Source organism: Echeneis naucrates, chromosome 14 (genome assembly GCF_900963305.1).
Source record: "Echeneis naucrates chromosome 14, fEcheNa1.1, whole genome shotgun sequence".
NCBI lineage: Eukaryota > Metazoa > Chordata > Actinopteri > Carangiformes > Echeneidae > Echeneis > Echeneis naucrates.
This window is the reverse complement of record NC_042524.1, coordinates 9,427,977-9,450,733: the sequence shown is the minus strand read 5'-3', so window position 1 is coordinate 9,450,733 and position 22,757 is coordinate 9,427,977. Positions and strand designations below refer to the sequence as shown.

Genomic DNA, 22,757 nt, shown 5'->3' with positions numbered 1-22,757 from the left:
GAAATGGGGTTATATTGTAATAACAGCGGACGTGGACAAGATATTCAAATAACTTTTAATACATCAACCAAAAAATAAAACAAGTAATACATCAGAGGCGTTCAAAGCTTAAAAAACACAAAAGACGTGTTGGAGGCGTTCCCACTGGTGAAGCAAATAGCCTCAAATAACAAGCTATTTCTAGCACAAGAGCTCTCTCTGCTGGAGGAAAACAGACATGCTGTACAAAAGCTCAGCCCACAGTTTGTCCACACAGCTGGAAACCGAGTCTGCAGCTGCAAAGCTGGGAAGGAAATCGATGCCTTTATTTGAAATGCCTTCTCGTTACATTAAAGTTGGAACATGCAGACTTGAACATTAGGTTTCATTTGAACGCTGCTGCAGTAACACATGGCCAAAAGTAAAATTCTGCACAAGAGGACAAACACTAAAATGTATTGCTTTTAGAAATGGTGAAAACTAAAAGGTTTTTTTTTTTTTTTTGGTCATTTCACTTTTTTTTTAAACATAAAAACATATGTAAACATTTATAAAACTTTACAACACAATACAATATTATAGTACCTGTTTGGTCTCAGATTAGTTGGAGCTGCAAAAAGTTCAGTCAAAGGAAAACGGCCTTGTCTTTCTTCAAGTTCCCCCACCAGCAAAAAAAAACCCCAAATAAAAAATAAAAACAAAAACTGACCTGACGAGATTTACACAAAAATACCTCAAATAACATGAAGACAAAAAAATGTAAGAGTTGATAAAGCAAGAGACTGACGGACTGAAAGTGCCAAATAGAAATAATGTAACATAGAGGGAATCCTCTCATAGAAAGATTTTTTTTTTTTTTTTTTAAACCTACTGGAAATCCTATTTTCTTAAAAAAATTTCCTTCCGTCAAATTTCTCTTTCTCAAAATAATCAGAAATGTAAAGACAATGAAGTCAAACAGACAAAATGGCAGTTTTGATAGTCAGTCTGTCCCTGTTCAGAGCTGAGGTTCTGCTGGTCTGCTGGTTGCTCGCGGCCCCTCGTGGATTAATGGTTTGTCTCAGTAACAGTGATGAATGACGGGTAATATGGAAACGGGGAAAAGACGGGAAGGTGGTGGCATCTCTGTCTGACTGCAGCCCCCCGACGTGGAGGGAAATGCTGAATACAGTCTTGCTGCTCCTTTAATGATAACTGAAACCTAAATGGACTGTATGAAAGTGATGCATTAGAGAAAGAGCTCATCTGCGAAACTGTTTTTTCTTGGGGGTCAAAGATGGGTCAGCTCAGGGTCACGAAGCAGGAAGCAAAAATGGCACAGAAGTTCAAATTATTTCTTATTCTTCTATTTTCATATTGTCTGAGAAGCAGAGCAGCCCTGTCAGAATAACTGCTAACTCCAGTGGAGTTTAACTGCAGCAGGACAAGCCAAAGATGAATTACACCCTCAGTGCAGGTCTGAAGGCATGTCGTCTGGGCCTTCTTTTCTAAGCAGGACAGTCCTTGTGAACTCACGCTGCTGCTAATTTTCTCTGATTATAATACTGATTATTTAAATTGACTCAGGAACTGAAAATCCTCTCCATTTCTGTTTCTTTTGCGCATATAACAAATAACTTTCTGCTTAAAAAAGCATCTTCTAACAGACTTTTCATTAGTTCAGACCGTGTGACACCACATCTCTGCTGACCGTGATGGACTTGTGTATTATTTCCAGTCTTCCAGGCTGCCCAGATTGTACAATTAAGGAAGTGACCACATCTTGTTGACCGGTTGGCCTGGAAATGCAGCCCCTGAACTGGGAGATGCTGATTGCCACCGAGACCATGAGGGGGTGGGGGTGATCTTCATGGCTCTGGAGGACGCTGAGCTCAGCAGGGTCAGGAATGTGTGCTAACTGAATCACTGAGTCTCTGTTAGTACTTTTAGAGAAAGTCCTGCGGCCTTGGCGGCAGACAGCGCGGCCGTCGAGCTGTGGGTCTGCTTGGCGGACAGTTCCAGGTGTGTGTGGGTGTGTTTGGCTGTGGGCTGCTGAAGGTTGCCGCGCTTGCCAGCAGAAAGCTCGAGGGGCAAGCGCGAGTGGGAGTGGGTGTGTGCCGGCAGAGACAAGGGAAGGCGTGTCGACGGGGAGGAGGGAGGTGGCGGGGAGCAGCCGGGGGAGTGGGGGCGCTGGCGTTGGTGCTGGTAGAGAGGGTGGCGAGCGGGGGAGGAAGAGGGGGGAGGAGAGTCTATAGCACTTAAATCTGAAGAAGTTGGGCTGGGGCAGCCTCCTCCTTGAAGGTAGCGAATGCACTTCTTTTTCCTCCTAGGAACAGTCAGAGAGAGTTATCTGTGAATAAAGTGTGGATGGTAAATGTCAGCAGGCTTCAGTGGAGATGCATCATTCACACTGAGGTCAATGAACAGATGGACACACAACGCAATATCATAATGAACAGAAAAGTATTAGTGTCTGTCTATGTACATCTGTAATAAGTAAAAACAGAATCTATTGGAAGTTTTAAATGTCAAAAATTTTGGATGAGAGCTTCTCTGCTCAGTCTGTATGCCAAGTTAAATGAAATGCCTCCAGGCAGAAGAATAATATTATTGTAATTGTCAAACTCTTGGCAAGAAACAACAAAAGGAATTGATATTTGTTGCTGAATGTTAATAAGCATCATTGTTTAATGAGTCACTATTCATCACATGAGAGCAGGGAATACCACTCAACTCTATAATTAATAAACCAAACAGCGCCAACAAGGAGCTCTTTAAAATGAGCAAAATCAACACCAACAGCCTCCTGGTGTTGACACGGTGTCCACAGAGAAACCCCCACCAAACAATATCGCCTCAGACTAATATACAGCAACAGTGTTGTGCTTAGTGAGGTGTTAAACTCAAAAGCAGTCCTGTGTACCGCTGAGCGCAGCATCAAAGCAGTTAACAGGATCCCATGATCATTACCAGAATATGATATGAGTCACCAGGTTTGACCGCAAAGAAAAGGCACTGGGCCATATTTAGACAGAGAAAGAGGGAGAGGGGGAGAACGAGTGCGACAGAAAGTGATTTCTAAATGTTAGAGTTCACCATCAAAAGGCGCCCATTACCACATCGCATGAATGGAGAAAGTTGAAAGCAGATGGGCATGAGAACGCTGTCAAAATGCAAAGCTGCAGGGAGAGTGTATGTGCGTTGAGCTGTGGTGATAAGGATTTGTTCTAACCACATTCACCCCCTTTGTTCTCTCAAACCGAAACACACTCAAGCGCGCGCACACACACACACACACAAATGCACACGCGTGCACACAGATTTCCATGACGTGATGGTGGGGAAGACAGCAGGGCTGCTACGGGGCTGTTGTGGTAGAAGTTTTTCTGCAGAACCACACAGATTCCTGATTCCTGCAGCGAAGCTGTCGACTGTCATCTACTGTAAATCCCGCTGTGACTGAAACAGTGTGAGGTGATGACAGGCCCCCTTCGGATGATTTATATTGTCCCCTTTCCATGTTTCTGCTCCATTACAGAGAAAGGGAATTGAGAAAAGTTTGTGGGGAGAAAAAGCCGCTTGGATCGGTGTTGTAGCTCTCGGCACTGAAGCTTAGCTCGGTTTGGATGCACAGCTCTCGTGCTCCTGGAGTATCTGATCATTAAATTAATACTTAACTTTGTAAAGCTGTTTCAGCTTTTTTTTTTTTTTATCCCTGAGAAATTAAAACGTTTCCTCCTGCTGTCTGCTGAGCTTTCTGGGCGGGAAAACGGGGAAATTCCCAGTTTTATCTCACCTCGTACAAGTTCAGGCTTTGACAGCACAGGTTGTGTCAAGATTCCTGATGCTTATATCAGGGAAAATACTAAAGTCCCTGCAGAATTCTAACCAGAGCCTGGATTCATGGATTTGACTGTTTTTCCCCTTTCAGGAATTTATTTTATGATTCAAACAGCTATGCTTCATAAATCTGTCAGAAAATGTGAAGATGCCAGGAACATAATAAAAGGCCTCATTAATGTGCAGTGCTGCGCTCAGTTCTGTCATTTAAAAGAAGGTAAAAAAAGAAAGATCAGTGTGGATGAGAATATGTTTGATATCATTCCTCCGACATGGACCAGCTGTTGTGTTAGTTTTTTAAATAAGGACAGGTGACTATCCTTTTCCAAAGCACTTTCTGAAGGGTTTTTGGGGGGTTGAGTGGTATTCCCCTTTCACCAAACTAACGTCAAAAGGGTCTGTGTGATGCAAGAAGAAAATCTGGGTCAAGTGTTTTACTTCACCTCTGATTCCTCGCTTGAAGTCAATGGATATTTTTTTTGACCTGCAAGATTGTTGATCTTTACTGGCTCTTTATTTGATCTCCACTTATTCAATAGATGTAGGACTTGATTTCGACCACGATCCTTTTCTGGACTGGAGCTTTACTGATGTCCCTCAGCTTGGATGACACTAACCTCATTAATGTGGGGCCTGATTTACCTGATTTGACAGTGATAATCCGCTCAAAGGTAGATTATATTAGAGGAGTTGTGGTACTTTTTCATCAGTAAAAATCTTTGATTGTGTATATTTATCTTTTTAATATATCACTACAAATTTATGGATCGAAAGCTTCTTTATACCGAGCTGCAAGTTAGTGACAGAAGTGCATGCAGAGCTCAGTTTGAAGGTAGAGCTGCTGTTCAGGCAGACATAACAACACTGACCTGGTGCATGGAGCTTGGTAACATCATTCACAGATGAAAAATTTATAAGACTAAAGAAATGGCCGAAGGGCAAAACAGTGAGGAACTTCAGGTCATGGCAGCTTGTGAATTTGATTATTGCTACCTCAAGAGCAGCTCTGCCTTTGACGTTTGATTAACTACATTTGAAAGAAATGATGCACAGATGAGTGGATGGAGATGGTTAGGTGAGGGGGGGGGGGTTTACACACCTGCAAGGACCGCACCAGTCCGTTTGTTGGTTGAGGCCGAAGCGAGCCCGGCATTTCTTAGGAGAGCCCGGGTCTGAGCACAATGCACAGCATGCACAAAACAAGAGGTGGGGAAAAAAAAGAGAAGGAAGCAGATATAAAATAAAAGGTTAGAGGGCGAGGACTGAGAGAGGAGAGGTAAAGACAGAAGAAGATGTAGAAAGAGACACGAGAGCTTATCGGAGCAGGAGAAAGCACTGGTTGGTTCAGAGAGAGCCATCAAGTCAAACTGTTAGTAGCTACTTATAGCATAGCAACAACCATTTCACACACACACACATCACACTAACCACCCAACACACACACACACACACCGTAGTATGTCAGTCACTCTGCATGCGAGCCAGCATACAGACAGACACAGAAACTCGTAGAAGGCAGTAGAAGGCTTCTGTTAGTGCCGAGTTTAATGCTGGCCACCCGACAGTCAAACTGCATAAACTACTTAGTTTATGAATGAGCTTGATTATCACGAAGATGAAAATCTTGACTTTTTTTTTTTTTTCCATTTTGTTGACAAAGGTTTCTGATCAGGATCATGCTAGTTCAGGCTGAGCCCACAAATGGCACCAGCATCGGCTGACCACCCAAAACTCCTGTCTGCACCAAAACCAGACTTGGCACAACTGTGTGATGGTTCACATTTATATTTTCTAGCTTAGGCTGCTTCATGCTAATGCTGGTTACTACCATAATATTAGCATTTACACTGGTGGAGCATGTGATCAACTGAGAACATCTGTGGTTTTAACATAATAACTGAAAGATATTTTCAAGCTGAAGAACTGCTATGACGTCTGACTGATATTTTAAACCTTCAAACCAACTATGATAAGGAAATAAATTTTTTTGCACCGGGGATAAGAATGATTGCAATTCAGGTTACGTGGAAAGCAGAGTGGGTGGTTGGTTTGACGTTAGATACACATCCTGCCTCAACAACACCAAGAATGTTGTGCTACAGAGCGCCAACGCAAGTTCAAGTGTAACTGAACTCACTCAAATAGTGCAGAGTTGACACTGGCTATTTGATTACTCCTTCTGAAAAATGGTGCCGCAGTATCTGGCCTGAAGAGACAGAGGAGATGTTTTGTCATTGGGTCTTTACCTGTGTTGGAGTCCTGCTGCTTCTCCCTTTTTCTCCTCTTCTTTTTGCCCTGTCGGAGGGGAAAAAAAAAAAAAAAAAAAATCAACAAGACATGAGTTTGGCTGAACTGTTGGAATAACTGAATTTTTAGAAATTCACCATCAAGACTGGAAATTATTTACAGACTTTTGACTGTGGCTGATATATCTTCTGGTTTGCCTCAAGCAGGGTGACTTTGATTAGTTATCAGCCCGTCATTAGCAAAGATAATGGGACCGTGCAGCTGTTCTCTCTTTTCTTTCTGGATTTCTCTTGACTTTCCCTGTTAGCTGCTGTATGTTTGTTTTCTTTTTTTTTTAACTACCCTAACATGACCTCTCCCTTTCGGAATGATGTTAAAAATGATCAGGCCTTGTCCCCAACAGAAATCTTGTAAAGTCATGGAAATCTATTGTAGCAACCAAAGTACAAAGTGGAGAGCAGAAAACAGGCAACCACCTTCAAGAAAAGAAGCAAGAAAGAAAAAGGAAAAGAAAATACTTTGCATTATTGATCATAAAACCCATTCATGCAGAAACTAGCTGTTGAAAAAGAGACCCTTTAAAATCAGTTCCAAATGAGTTTAAAAAAATCTTTGGATTAACTTGCAACCAGAAACCTTGTTTTCATATTTGAGCAGGTATTTCATTGTCTCAAGGCTGATTGAACTGTGTAGCTGTTGAGATAAACATCAGAGCGATTCACACAGATCCAGTGATGGTGAGGTGAGGCTTCATCTTTGGGTGATATGAAGGATGTGGGTGCAGAAATCAACTGCCTATGTGTCAGTGTCTGCCCTCCTCAGAGCGCTGACAGCATTGAGTCTATGTGGTTACAACAACTCCTCTTGCAACTGCACCTCTCTGATGCTTGATGCCAGTGGGCGTTTGTGTATGCGTGTGTGTCCGCGTGCACATACACTACATGGAAGTTTTCATATTTGAAAAGAAAAAACTAAACAAAACAAAGGTTTTAGTTAGTTGGAGGAGAGACCCTCCACAGCTCTGTGGGTGTTATGTGGAACTTCTTTACTTCCTGTTTTGCTCATAGGTCCAGTGACTGCTTAAAAGTCAGCGGTGATGGGAAGTGAAGAGGTGTCATGAAATACAACAGGCAATATTGCAAGCATGGGCTTGAAGACCTGCATTTTTGTATACATGTCATCACCACAGAAGATACTCTGCTATTTATGTGTTGGTCAGTGCCTAAATAAGTTACAAATGTAATGCTTTTGCTCCCTGCAGTAATGATTTGTTTTATTTTGGCTGCTGCTGAACTATTGCAGAATGGTTGATGGAGCAAAATTCATTGCTGCCATCAGAAAAATACCAAAAAAGGGTTAAACATGCAGTCTAAAGTTGCCCCCCAAATGGCCCCGTAGTTGAGTGCAGTATATGTCGATTTGTCAGGATGACACCAAGTCAGGAGGATTTTTCGATATCACGCTTGTCATAGTATTGGTCCATATCAGCTAAGCAAACAGAGCCTGCAACGTGAAGCTCGATGCATACAGCTTCCGCCTATGGTCACAGTTTACTAGAGCTCTGGTTTACAACATACTCACAAGAGAACATGAGGGTGTTTTCCAGTTGTGGGGTCAGAAATAACTCACCACAGACAGAGATGGGGCTTTTATTTTTAAACATCTGCTTAAAAATCTGCAATTTGAGCTGCTTCGCCGTGAAATGGCATGAAAATTTGATTTGCAAAAAACAAATGAAGAATGATATTAAAAAAGAAACTGCGTTTGTGACATGATGCATTCCTACAGATCAACACATTATAAACCACAGCCAAAGCAAGGTGCAACCATTACTTGTGTGCCATGATTGCCTGTGAGTTCAGCAGGGTCAGCTACAGAGAGACAAGACAGTACAGCAAAGAGGGGCAGAAACAGAAACTACTCTGCTAGATTTCTGACAACACAATGCTTTTATTCCTCTTCACCTCAGGATTTAGTAAACCTGAAATGGAAATGTGTGTTTCTATATCACACCATGTGCCATTGTTGTCCAGCTGCACTGATAAAAAGTGAGGGGCTATATTTCAAACACATTCCCCCAAAAAATAAAATAAGTGAAATGAAAAACCAAGGAAGCGAGGCAGTGAGGCCAGCCATGCGGCCCTGCTCTCTGTTAGTTAAGCAAAACGGGTTGATTTATACCTCTGTGTGTCACAGTTGAAACCAACGTGCACGACGTAATAACTCTGATCCACAACTGACCTATCAGGACCTTCTTCTTGATGCTGCTGCTGTTGTTGTTGCTATGTGTTGTTTGTGAGGCTGATGTGTGTGAGTCATGTTTTTGGAAGGTGCATGCAAACTATGCACAGGAGTACCCACAACCCCTTTCATGCAGCTCATCACATACTCATTGTTTCCACCACAGAGGCATAAATCCACCATAAGATGTGTCCCTACCCAATCAGCTTTACTCTTTTCCCCCGCGACCCCGCTAAGGCCCGCCTCCTGCAAGAGTTCAACAGCAAACTGACAAGTGAGAGGCACACAGCAGCCCAGACACAGCATATCCACCAAACATTAGACTAACATGCATGCACCACAGGTCTGATTTAGCCCTGGATTCTTGGAAACGTATTTAATAAACCCAAACTACAACAGAGTGTTGTTATGCTTTGTGTCCTTTGGCTGACAGCTCTTGGAGCCAATATTCATGCAGGTTGATGAGACAGTAGTCAGTAAGTGAATTAAGTACTAACCCTATTCTTTTTTTTTTGCATCTTACAATTATTGAGAGAGAATCAAAGCAAAGAGGAAAGAAGTTGAGGGGTTGAACTGGTTCTTGGTGTTGATTTTATTAAATGTTTTGTTTTTGCCCAGAGCTTTAACCATTTGACCATTTCATCAGATTCAGCTTTAGGTTTGTTAAATATCAAAATCAGCATCTGGTAAGTCAGTGAGTGTGTTGCTACTGTGTGTAATACATATTACATAATGATATGATAACCTATCCAAATTTTGGATTTATGATTTTTCTTTTTTTTTTGTAATTTCAGGCACATATTCCTTCAATGTTGTATCTTATGGGTCAGCAATGGCGAGTGGATAATTGTTATGATGTAACAGCTTTACACTGATATAATGGATTTTTGTAAAAATTGTGAGGTAATACAACATTATTTGAATATTTTACTCTTTATCTCAAAAACTGCAAATTCAGTGTTATTACCATGGCAACTAAGATACTTCTTTACTGTAGAGATGGTTCCCATGACAACCCACGTATAAAATTCATGACTTTCCACAATTTTGTATGACACAGGCAGAGTGACTGCTTTCCCCTAAAACTTCGAGTAGTGCCTGGAGTTTTAATGGCAAAAGGAAAACATTCAGTGAAGAAGAGGAGGAGGAAGAGGGGAGAAGAGGAGGAAGAACAGATCGTCCTTACGTAGTTGTCCCTGGCAGACCAGGTTGGGTAGAGCTGCATGTGAAGTTGTCTCTCCTTCCTGGCCAGCTCGTAGTACTTGGCCTGCTCCTCCCGGGTTAGTGCATGCCACTGGGGACACACACACACACAGAAAAAAAAACAACAAAACGAAAAATGAGAAAAAAATTCTTGGTATTTAGATCAGGTTCCACCAACCTCAGTGTTGGATATGGTGTAGTCTGCAGCTGAGCTCTTCACAATGTATTATCATCTATCCCAGTACCTCCAATTATATAATCTGAGTAGCACAAGTTTTGAAGGGTCCTCTTTTGTTCCTCATGCATTCAATTACAGCCTGGCATGAAAACTGAGCTTTTTCTCCAGTTTTTTGTATGTTTGTGTGTTTTTGAATGTGCGTGTATTGCTCACCCTCCGCCCTAGAATCTGGTTGATGGCAGCACTCTCCTTTAGCGTGCACTCTGCGATGACCTTTGCCCTCATCTCCTTCATATAAAGCATGAAGGCATTCAGGGGTTTCTTGATGACTGGCTTCTTGGGCTCTTTCTCCCGCTTGGGCTCCACCTGTGGTTTCCTGAATGGGAAGTGGCATTAAAGGAGTGAGTCAGTTTTTGTCTGTTTAGGGTTACAGAGATGACTTTACCACAGTAAAGATGGACATCAATAATTATCCAGGTACTCAGAAAAAGTCAGCATGAACATTAGCAGCACTCTCAGCAACACAAAACTAGCCTTCAAGAATTAATGTATAATATTTTCAGAAAAATATTTCATTTATTACAGCTGAATTGAATAGACTGTGTTACTTGTGTAACGTTTTCTCTTTCTTCATTGTTTTGCTTTTGTAGATTCTTTTTAAATACTAAGCTTTAACCTTTAATCAAATTTAAGATTTCTGCCTGGAGGAAACCAAGTCCTTCATCGTGCTCTAGTCACATAATCATGTACTTTAATTTTATTTCAGTCATGCCAAAAAAATGGGATGTTTGAATTTAATTAAAATACATGTACTTTTTTTTATTCTAAATCTAATTTACTGAATTTTCCATTTACATTATTTCTTTATTTGACAGACACTTTTATCCAACGAGATTTACAGTGAAGACTTTACAGAAATCCTTTTGTAAATATATTTAAATTTAAACATCTTAACTAGTTAATTTTTATTCCCATGTGGAATCCAGAGTTAAAATCTCATAAAAACATTGGTAAAGTTGTATTTGGCGCGTAGACATTAATAAACATTAACAGCACTTACACATACATGCCCCTGTCATACTGATCATGCTCTTGTTTGCCCGTAGGGGGCACTATGGCTGGGTGGGGTATCCCTGTAGGATGCATGCCCGATGGGCCCAACATCAGAGAGTGAGAGAACCTGGTGGAGGCAAATAAAACAAACAAACAAAAAAAAAAAAAAAAAAAAAAAAAAAAGCAGTGGAGGGGAGTGGGGGTGGAAGAATGACAGAAAAGACACAAAGAGTGACAGAAAAAGCCTCGTTAGTTCAGAGACATGTGTCGAGGTGCAAAGTAGAGAGAACAGACCATCAAAGCAAGAGCCAGAGTTTTGGAAAGCACTGAGCCTGAGAGCGCGAAAAGCCTTTTGGTTGATTATCTTGGTGCTGAAAGTGATTTGACATCAACTTAGTGTGTGTGACTTTTTTGCCTGACAAGAATCAGCTGTTTTGTCATACAACAACCATATGAATGACTATGCGCTTGCTGATGAAGTGTTATCAGCTGATGGTTCATGGAGTTGATTGTGTGATTTTGTCTTTTATTCACTAAAGACATAAGCATAAGTCGCCACTAGAGGGCGGCCTCGCATTAGTGAAATGAGGAAAGTCGTCCCTCAATAAAAACACTGCCTTGTTCAAAAGGTCAGTGCCCTCAAAGCTCATCATATTATCTCTGCATCTAAAAAAAGATACAATTAACAATGGGATCTCACTTCTAGATATATTCTCCCTAAGTCAGATAAAGTACCAGTAGAAATTTTTTCTGGGTAGAAAAAGACAAGTTTCTTTCAGCACCTTCAAAGGCAGAGTCTGACTGACAGGAAAGCAGCAATAAGCAACAGCTCAGCCAAAAAATGAATCAAAATATTCTGAATGCTTGTTTTTAACTTCATAGAGGAGCAGCTTGTAGGTGCACTTCAGAAACTCAGGTTTACAAACAGATATTCATAATTAACAACACATAACTTGAAAAAAGATTATTGTAAATACGGAGGCCACATTTCTCCTTTGAAGCCGTAACTCTATCCTGGAATAAAAATATTGTGACCTGTAATCACACATGAAAAATTTAATGGCTGAATCTGTAGAAATTAAAGATCTTCCCCTTTTGCTTTTAGACAACCCCCCCCACCTGTGCGGCCTACTGCAGGTCTAACATGAAAAATGCAGAACACTGACTGAGGCCTGGTGGTTTTCAGGTTGTCTGCTGTGTTTCAAACAAACAAAGCATAGTCGTGGTGAGAAAGCATCTGCCTTTTCCAAGAACCGAATACTTAATACCTGAATGTGCATGCACTCTGTGGTTCAGCTTCAAATGAGTGTAAAACAAAATGAAAACTACTAAACACCGAACTCACAGCGGTGTCACAAGAGCCGCACTAATTGAATTCATTTCTGCTGTGTCTCCTCGGAGGAGAAAAAACCCTGCTGCATTGGACATTGACAAAAAAACTGATAGATTAGCTTTTAACAGTGAATAGTGTCATAGATCAGGAATATCAACAGCAAAAATCTGAAATGAGATAAAGGGGACAGCAAAGAACAAGCAGTTAAAGCCTTGATGATACTTGGGGTGGAGGAGTGTGTGTGCGCGTGTGTGTGCATGTCAGCTTTTCGTATTGCGCAGCAGCAGTTTTGGCAGAGCATTGAACCCGTCCTGTTCGCAGCACACTGGTTGTAATATGACTTTTACAGAAGTTGCCCAATGAATGCTAACTGAGAGAGCAGGGTTTGCCATGGTGAATGGAAAACTCCTGCTCAGGCACTTTAAATGTGCTATAAACAGGAGTGGATGATGCAGAGCGATGCTTTTTGAATTTTTGAATTCATTCATTTTCTCTCGGCTTTGGTCCAACCAGCCAGCTACGGTACCTGGAGTAGGAGGAGGCACTGGATAGGTTGGAGGGGTAGGGTTGCCTGAATCCACAGGGAGACAGAGCAGGATAGACTGACTGGCTCTGCCTGCCACAGCACAGCAGAGGGGAGAGATGGCAAAGGTTGCTGCCTTTTAGCTTTACAGGTCAAACTTTGCTGCAGGTAAAACACCCAGTGGGGATGTTTAGTCTTGTAGGTCAATTTAATAACACTTCTACATGATTTAAAATTCAGTTTCATAAAAATGAGATACAATCAAATAACATCATCATTTGTATTTTGAAAACATCTCTTCCCCATTACGATGTAGCGATGAAGCATACATATTAGTTTTCTTCCCTTTTTTGAGTCCTTTAGCTCTAATTATTCATAATAAATACGACCTACGTTTAACTCTTTATATACACCATGTGTTAAGGCCTATAATTGCCATGATATACATTCTATGTGAAAATATAAATAAGAAAAATAAACTTTGGATGGAGTAAATGAATGAAACCTTGTTTAATTCTTTTTTTTGGTCACTTCTGTTCTGTTCAGCTGATGCCCCTTAGAGAGCCTGTTTGGCTCTCAGCAGCTGTGCGTCAATACTTACCGGGAGGAGAAGCACACCCCTGCTCACACACTGTTGGGGGTCGACGGTGGAGTTGAGATTTGAGCAAGACCCTTTTGATATGTAGAAGACCACACTTGTACCTCCTGAGAGCCAACATAACCATCCCCCACTTTCAACTGATTCATCCTCTTCTTCCAGTGCATGCACACACATGAAACCCAATCCACATTAAGCATTTAAAGTACCCTCACAATCATCATCATCATGCACACTCCTTTTCTTCGTCACAGAAGGCTGTGCTACATGTACAGTAGACACAGAGGCTTGGGCTGTGATCAGTTCCTGGAGGACCATTCACGCCATAATCCTGTTTTAACTGAGCTCACAACAACACAGGTCAAATGTTGTTTAGATAGAGGCATATTGATCCGGTTTTCTGTCTGCGACGGAGCTGTACACGCCAGGCCATCAGAATCCAGGAATACATGAAACACTGCGATTTGTTTTTGGTCCACAGACCTCATTCACAACATCAGACGAATCAGCCACATCAAAATCTCTCCAGACAGCATCTCCTGAGTGATGCCACACTCAAACATAAAAATGTCTTCCATGCGAAGTGTGTGGCTGCACAGAAGTATGCTGGGAATGAAACTAAAAGCTAGACAGACTTTGTTGTATCAGTCCCTGTCTGGTGTTTTTGGTCCATATTTTACTCTGACTGACAACAAAGGGATTTCATCCCTGTGGGTTGCTTTTTAACTTCTGAACAATAATTGCAACTCTTATTACAGAGAGCTAAGTATACAAGATATTTCAGCAGCACAGGCTGAAAATATAGATGATTTTGCACTGTGATGTGTTCACAGTAAAAAAAAAAAAACCCAAATGTGGACACATCCCACTTTAGTTCTACATTAAGTTTTTAATAATGAACAATTTTTGCAAGACTCATGTTCCCAACACAGCATCCCAATCTGAAATAAGTCCTGATATCATCCTGATCCTAAATCCAAGGCCACTGACTGACCATCTCGCAGCTGGAGGGGGGCACATGGAGGTGGTCGTAGAGGGACAAAATATACGAGACCAGGCTAATCCACAAGACAAAAGAAACAGTTTGACTTTTTACAACTCATTCTCTATGCTTTCCCTTCCTCCTTTTCCTTTAACAAAAATGTCCTCTACAAGGAGCCAAAACAAGCAGATAATCTGGGTTAAAGGAGATTAGCTAGTAATAAAACTTATGAAAATCCAGAGCTAAGTGTTTTTGTCCAAAAAAGATAAAAATGTCTGGAAATCACAGATTTGAGAATTGTCTGGGGACAGACAGCTCTTCCTACACAAACATTAGAAAACAGACATAAACACACATGCAAGCAAATGTACACACACAGTTTTAAGCCTCCGTCCCAAATCTCTGTGACATTTGATGTAAGCCTTTAACTGTTCCTGCAGGGGATTTTGTCCAGCAAAGATACAGTAGGTTGTAATAAATGGATTTGTGTTGATCCATAAACCATTGGAAGTCTGACATTAGACATTCACAATCAACCAGCATGACACCGCATGCTCACAATCGACTACAAAATGATGGAAAGCGTGAATATGGAGCAGATGTGGCTGTTTTAGACATTCCACTCTGCAAAGTTTTATACATCACCACCATCTCTGCTGCTGCCACTCAGTCCCCACAGGGATCTTTTGTGAAAATGAAGACAAAGGCTGATTGCACTTATGCTACAGTGAACCAAAGCACAGAGCAGTGCATCAACTCCAAAGACACCAGTTTCAGATATTCAATTTTGGGGGGTTTAGTGAGTTTACTGAAGGCCAGAATCAACCAGGAGTCTGCCAATATTTCCCAGAATCCACCACATCTGGAGAGCAACAGCAAGTTCTACATTTAGAAGTGAAGATATTGTAAGTGAGACCATGATATTGTATGAATTGCCTTCAAGGATATGAAGTATCATTAGTGATAATTTGATTTCATTCAGCGTAAACATGCACTTAAAGGACTAGACACACAGACTCCACCGCTGTTCAGGAGGGGTTTTCTTTTTTTTTTTTTTTTGGTTAATAGGGAGTTTTTACTCAACAGGGCTTTGTTTGAATTTTTCATTTTCATTTTGCAGTTGTCCACATTCGTTTTGTTCCGACCGGAGGCCACCGGCTGCAGGGCAACCCCAGAGATTAAAAGCAGTGGTTTCAATGAGAGCTGGCCTTGTTTTAACCACTCCAACGCAAGGTGAGACAGTAATGTATGCACTAATAAACTAGGTCAGTGGGTGTGTGCACGTGAGTTTATGTAATGTGTGGAAGATTGATAGAGGAAAATTACAACTTCATGAGAAGTTATGAATTAAAGGTTAATGGTGAGAACAGAAGGATGTCTCTGACTAATGATTGCTTTCATTATTAATTAGTTTGCTTATAAATTGATTGAATGATTGCATGCTTAACATGCAAAATTCCCCATCAGACTTTCCCCAACATATGACTGACACATTCAGGTTTAACGTCTGGCCAGATATTCAGAGATTCTTTTATAAAATGCAGAAAATCAGCTGATAACAAGTGCACATTTGGATTTTCTACTTTTCTACTTGTTTTTCTTCCTGGCTTTCAGAGAGAGAATTATTTGTATTCAGAAAGATAGTTGCTGCTCAGTGCATCAGTTTACAGCTGCTTCTCTAATATGCCCCCCCCCCCCTTAATGTACCGTCATTAATCTGTACCCAACATTAGCATGGCATCACTTTAGGACTGTGATTAATTTTTTTTTCTAAATGTCAAAATTGGGTGAGTATACATCACAAAACTGACACCTTCAAATTGCTTTTTTTTTGTCCCAAAAAAAAAAAAAAAAAGAACAAAATATTTAGTTTATGGTTATTGGGAAAACCTTTACATTCAAAAGCAAGAAACAGTGAATGATAGGAATTAAGAAAATACTAAAATGATTTCTGAAAAATAAAAATACTCTTAAAGTGATTTTTTTTTTAACCTGTCGACTAATCGATTAGCTGAGTAATATTTGCAGCCCTACAACCAACTTGGGGTGTTCCTTTCATGTTGGTGAATGACTGTGTCAAGGCCAGCACAAGTAAAGGACTGTGTGAGTCACAGCGCATGCAGCTGTGTGTGCGAGACTCACCAGCCCATGGAGGGAGTGATCTGGCTGACACCGCCTGGAGGGAGGGAGTAGTACCCTGAGAGGTCCTGGGACTGGTGCCTGTGAACGCCTGGAGGACACACACATTTATTAACATCACCATAATCTCTCTTATCTCTGTTACATAATGTAGCTAATTATTCCACAAAACACAAACATTTTAAGCATGCTGCAATTTTTCTACTAATGTACATGTTAAACACAAGGGCAGACACATTACATGCACACTAACACAAAAGCACAAGGTCAGGTCATTGGCCTGTGGCCCTGGCCCCAAGTCCACGGGGCAATAAGTACCATTAGTAGTCTGGGAACCTGGTATTAAGCACAAAGATGCTCTTTACATGGGTCACACACTCAGACACACACTGTGACAGGATGGGAATCTGACTGTGTGCCGGAGTTTGTGTTACACTGTGTGGGACCCTCCACTGGGAGCTGATGTAACCAGTTGGTTTCACTGGTTTATTTTACACAAGTTGTGGGCCACAGTAAAAGCCACATTTTAGAAACACACAATGATACGAGTAGACACACACCCAAACAAGCACAGAAACAAACATTCTTCATCTCTACTTTTAGAAAAAAATGTTTTCCAACAACAGAAACACAGACAGTTTGACTCTCTGCCATCACACAGTAAATATCCAGCCTGTCTCTGTCTCCCCCTTTGTGCCCTTCAAAGGAAGTCATTTGTCAACAGGCAGCACCTAGCACTTAGTGCGGCCCGGCTGCTAACCTGTGTTTGCAGCAGAGGAATGCTGTAGATGACTGTAATTTGGCCGCGGCTCCGGGCCTGCTTCAGGACCCCAAGCCGCTATAAATCTGGACGACAGGAATGTGGGTGAGTCAGTCGACCTGTCTCACTACGCCGATCCTTCCTGCCTTCCCTCAGTCTATCCCACCACGCCTTTTCTCTCTCTTCTTCCTCCAATCCTCCCATCATTCAGGCTCTCTAACACCTCACTTTTGTCCTCATTCTCACCCCTGTCTTACCTTTGGCCTCTCCCTTTCCTTTATCCTGGACCTCATCCTCTCTTCTTGCCTCTGCCTTCATTCCACACTTGATGTCTTTCTTCCTTTTCACCTCCTTTTTATCATCAGTTCCCCAAAATGCTCCATTCCTCTCTCTTACTTCTATAAGCGCTAGCTCATTTGTCCTTCCCTTTTCCTCCACCTCACTTGGTTTATTTTTCATTTTTTCCTTTTTGTCTCCTGACTTCAGATGCTAAGTTGGTCTGTCAAAAACTTATTTCATGTATTTTTTAAAAATATGTATTAATGTGGTTTGGGCCAAAGAACCACATATTGCAAATTAAATTTTTTTAATATCTAAAGACTAATCCTGTAACTAAACAAAATCACTGGCATTGAAATTATTATTAAGAACACAACACTGGTTTTGGTACCAGGTATTTAATGTGACTTAAAGCTTAAAAGGTATTGATGACGTTAAAATCTCTTCCAAGCAACAGTCAACGTATGCGTTGGACTAATAGAGGAGTCCTGCACACTGCTCTACAGACCTGAGGAAACCCTCTGGAACGTCTTACAGCAGCTCAACATATAGACAACTTTATCAGGCTAAAGAGGACTTAATGTAAACAAAGGGTTTATGACAGCAGTAAAAACACAGACTGCTGCGACGCTGCGTGATCGGAAAAAAATCAGTCAAACAAAGAATTACGAGACGATTGATAAGGAAGTGAAGATTCAGGTTCTTCTTACGTTTGTTGTGTTTAGTAAGCCGAGTTCAAAATTTTACATCCATTCTGACGATTGATATCTATTCCATTCTACGCAGAAAGCTCACTGAAGGTACAGCCTCTGTACATAAAAACGTTAAAGTGTTCACTGAATGTCTGAAGGTGCATTTCACTAGAAACGTCCAGCATGATCTGAAACATCTACTGAGCTGCCCATGTCCAGAAAACAGAAAACATTTTGCATCTTAAAGCAATTAAAATTTCACTAAATTACACAACTCTTCGGTATCACTTTTGTTCTGGAGTGCAACGATACACAGTTTCACATCGTCTGCTGCTTTTTTGTGCCTCTAAGTTGCTTAAAATCACTGTTGGTCATGGCTCATGGGTACTTAGTATATGGAAACTATGCAGCAATCTGAAACTTTTACAGTCTAAGTTGCAGTCATTGAAACAGAGAAAACATATGTTGCAAAGACAACTTTACACAGTTGTCCAATCCTGGCTCATGAAAGCTAAAAGGTCCCCACATCAGCCTGTAAAATAACATTTATCATCTTACCCATATCATGTTTTACTGCACAGTTTTTCCAGAAGGCTACTGGGCAATGTACACAGGCTGGTATAGGTTTTCTGACTATTAGTACAGTACAAGATCAAACTAGCAAAATTCTCTGAATCTATTCTAATACACTAAGGTGAGATTGCTGATTAAAAAAAGAGCGTTTGTGATAATGCACATAACACTTTCTCTGATATCGAAAAAGTTTCCGTCCTCAACATCCTTTTTCGAAATCAGCCCTTTTCCCTGAAATGACTGCATGACAACATCAAAACACAAATCCTAAACTCAGTGTGCTTAGTTTTATTTTAACTGTTGATCTGCCACACTTTATTGTGATGGAAACATAATGTTGTTTTCTGTAAGTCTCGTTTTGTTTTCTTCAACTTTGTTACTGTTTTGTTTGTGGGAAATGTGAAGGGGAAGATCAGCGATGGCGGTGGGGTAGTTTTCTTTGGAATGCCCCTTTTACAGCAGCCATCTAATAACAACTATGGCAACTACCTCATGATCTCCATGTTAGCGTCTTGGGAAATACTTCAAAGAGAAATCATTTGAGTCAATCTAGCTCAGCGTGAGCATGCTATCAGAATGTGTGCGTGTTAAACCGAGAGTTGAGAAGCTGAAAATAGTATTTCTGCACTGATAATGTGTTGTGGCGGTTATAAACCACTGAGAGTGAAAGCTCTACAGCATATGAGCCTTCAAATGACTTGTCAACCTGCCTGTGTGGTGTACATAAAAGACTCCAAGACCAGAGGAAACTTTGTAGTGTTTTGTTACAGCAAGGACAGTAATGAATGCTGACAAATTTTACATGAGAACAGGAACAAACACCGAAAGTTACAGTAATACTAAAAACCTTTTCTTTTTTTTTTACAGTGTAAAACTACTGATTTTATAGCCATGTCCGACGTGACTCTTGGAAGTTATTACATGTCATATTCACATTTGTTTTCCAGTATTGCGAGTGACCAATGAGTCCTTTCAGCTTTGTAAAAAATGTGGAAGGAAAAAGTAACACGAAGCAGCACCCAATGGTTACATTTTTCTTTTGCAAACAATTTGGAAGCAACAATTTACCTTGAAAGGTGAACTAGCTTTAATTAAAGTGCAATAGAAGAGCTCATAAGCTTAGAAATAAGCTCAGGTAATTTACTCCAATGTGGATATATTTTGTATTTAAATTAGTTAATTTAGCAGTTGTCTCCAACACCAGACTGTCTATCAGATTTATATCTTGGTGGTTGTATTGATGGTGATCAATGTGCCACTGCGTTCAATAGTGTACTCCACTTGTGTGCGGCCTTAACAGTTTGTGGATGATAAAGCTCTACGGCAAAGAGGAATAAAATTCATCAGGCTGACAGAGACCCAAGAATATACTTGTTAGTAAAATCAATTTCTTCTTCTTCTTTTCATGGGATTTGCTGACAATATGAAAAATACAGACAACCGCAAGATTTATGCTTCAATTATTTAAGAAAAATGCAATAATGAGCCAAAGGCTCTGCACAGTAACCAATGCATGTCATATGCATCTACTTTTTTTGCACTCTGTTGTCACACGTAATATCACAACACCATATGAGAGTAAGAGTAAGTGTAAATGTTGCACATTACTGTGTGAAAATGAACAGACGCGTTTCACTTCTGCTTCTTCATTCTGTGTTCAGGCTCTAATGTCCGACCAAACAGTCATACTTGAAGTTAGTAAAAGCGATGTGGCTGTGCTCAGTCAACCGGGAACGAGTTAATTTTTGAGTCACATATTGTGTGGTTTATGGATGTTGGGACTGACAAGCTGGGTCACACGTAAGACAAAGACTGACAGCTCGGCACTGCAGGCTGAACTGGTCTGCTAGTTAAAAAAAACACTCAGCTTTTAATGTATCAAAGACACCAAATTAAATTCTTCTTTTATAAACCTAAAAAAGATTATCATCATCATCATAATGTATACAAAGCATAGCATAAAGCTACATCTGTCGCCTGCACTTATAAAAGAAAGTCTGAAGTTGTGGCGCTTTGGATTTAATATTAAAAAGCATAAGTATGAAATCGATGGGATATGAGCATTTATAACCAATTAGCATGAAGTATAAATGGCGTCATTTTTCTCCATCAAATCTTATGTCATTGGGTTTGAAGCATTGCTGAGAAAACATTCACAATAAGAAGGTCATGGGTTCGGTTCCCGGGGCCTGGGGCCTTTCTGTGTGGAGTATGCATGTTCTCCCTGTGCCTGCGTGAGTTTCCTCCCACCATCCAAAGACATGCATGTTTAGGTTAATTGTTGACTCTAAATTGTCCGTACGTCTGAGTGTGAGTGGTTGTTGGTCTCTGTGTGTCGGCCCTACGATGAACTGGCGACCTGATCAGGGTGACCCCGCCCTCTTCCAGTGTGAGTTGGGATTGGCTCCAGAACCCCCCGTGACCCGTTAACAGATAAGCAGCTGAAGATGAATGAATGAATGAATGACTGAATGAATGAGTGAAAACAAAACAAGCAAAACAATTGTTATGAGGCTCTCTGGATACATAGAAACTAGCACCATCACTTCATCCCTGTCATTGTGCCCAAGTCTCTTGTTTTTAAGTGTTCTGCTGTATGGGTGGGGTGATGGCTTAAAGCAGAGCGAAGGTGACAGTGTCTGTGCCTCTGTAGTGAACTGCAGATAAATTTAGAACTGAGACCAGGAAACCTTATTTTCACAGCATATCAGAAAATACTTCATTTGTTCACTGAGCTGGGTTATTATGGTATTTCCGGTGCCACTGAAGGAGAAACTGTTAAATGATGAGAAAATAGATTCAATCTATTATGTACAGATATATGATACGTGATCCTAACATGTTTTGTTGGCTTTGACTACAAAGTTAGTTTCTTACAGTGTCACCTTTTGCCAAGATTCAATGAGGTTTTTTAAACCCCAGTCTGTGTATATGAAGATAAGAGTGTCTAGATGGTTACAGTACTGGGTGTGTGGCATTATAAAGAAATGTAAATCAAATGGCAACTACGCAAAAAAAGAAAAGCAGTTTTGATGGATGATACCAAACCCTGAAACACGAGTCACGTAAAAATTTACATGCTCCACCAGATTTAGTTTTACATGAAGTTTGATTAAGAAGTTATGCTACTGATAATCTGAACACTAACATAAATAAATGCTTTTTTTTTTTTTTACAGAGGATTATATCATTTAAATTGGGTCTACTGCCACATTGAATAGGAGCAGTTCTGTAAACACGGACCAATAGTGAATAAGATTGATTAACAAAGTTGACAACAAACTCCAGGTAATTTTAGCATTTTGTTGCTGAGAAATTGGAAAATAAGTTTAATGAATACAGCGTCAAGTGTTTTAATTAGTAAATAAAAGAAGTGACATTAAATATCACAGCTTCTTGACAAAAATAAAGAACTAAAGAAAGAAATTGATAATACAGCAGTTTCTACTTCTATTATGTCATTCAATCTTGAACTTGGAACATGTTGTCAAATTTTTTGTCAAATTCTCTGACTGCAAAGACCCAGCACTGGCAGACTTCCACTTCAGCAGGTATAAAACCATACTGATCTAGGTTGAGTAGCTCAGTGATGGGGGAGATGAGTTTGAGGCTGTGGTGAAATGTGACATCGCTGATGAGGTAACCCGTACCTGCAACAAGCTGATGAATGATATGAGTGAGGTAGTCTGTGCATTTTGAAACAATGTCAGGAGTCAGATGAGATGGTGTGAGGAAGCAGCCAGGTGTCAGCATTGTGTGTATGCGTGTGTGTGTGTTTGTGCGTCTATGGGGTTAGAAGCAGGTGGCTCAGTCTTTCATTAAGGGCTGAGTCATGGACACACACACACACAGTCTAGACCAGACAAGGAGAGTGTGTGTGTGTGTTTGTAGGAAAAGGGGGATTTCCAGACAGAGCAGGCAGGAGATTGCCTGAGGTCAAACTCTAATATCTAATCAAAGTTGAGAAAAGACTTTTGTTTATCTCCCATTTCTGTTTTACTTCACTCTACTATTTTACTGTAAACCTCTGTCTCTACTCTCATCCTGTCCTTTTGCTGAATAAAACTACTTGTTTTTGACAACATCAACAACACTGACAAAAATCCTTTGATTATCTCATTTGAAGAAACATTTAACGTGGCAGCTCCTGATGACGAC

The 22,757-nt window shown here is 40.6% G+C and overlaps 1 protein-coding gene across 7 annotated transcripts in view; it reads right to left on the bottom strand.

Annotated features, from left to right (window-relative positions):
- Window positions 1-38: 38 nt before the first annotated feature.
- tcf7 (transcription factor 7) overlaps window positions 39-22,757 on the bottom strand; it is a 62,690-nt gene continuing 39,971 nt past the window's right edge. The window contains exons 6-13 of one of the 7 annotated variants that reach the window (XM_029519596.1): window positions 16,299-16,386; window positions 12,580-12,669; window positions 10,728-10,847; window positions 9,881-10,043; window positions 9,473-9,580; window positions 8,485-8,532; window positions 6,045-6,093; window positions 39-2,284 (exon numbers count right to left, since the gene is read on the bottom strand). In XM_029519596.1, the coding sequence (XP_029375456.1) occupies window positions 2,217-2,284; window positions 6,045-6,093; window positions 8,485-8,532; window positions 9,473-9,580; window positions 9,881-10,043; window positions 10,728-10,847; window positions 12,580-12,669; window positions 16,299-16,386 (734 nt within the window). In that variant the 3' untranslated portion in view covers window positions 39-2,216. Of the gene's footprint in view, window positions 2,309-6,044; window positions 6,094-8,484; window positions 8,533-9,472; window positions 9,581-9,880; window positions 10,044-10,727; window positions 10,848-12,579; window positions 12,670-16,298; window positions 16,387-22,757 lie in introns of all 7 variants that reach the window. The other 6 variants (XM_029519599.1, XM_029519598.1, XM_029519600.1 and 3 more) reach the window with 6 other exon arrangements.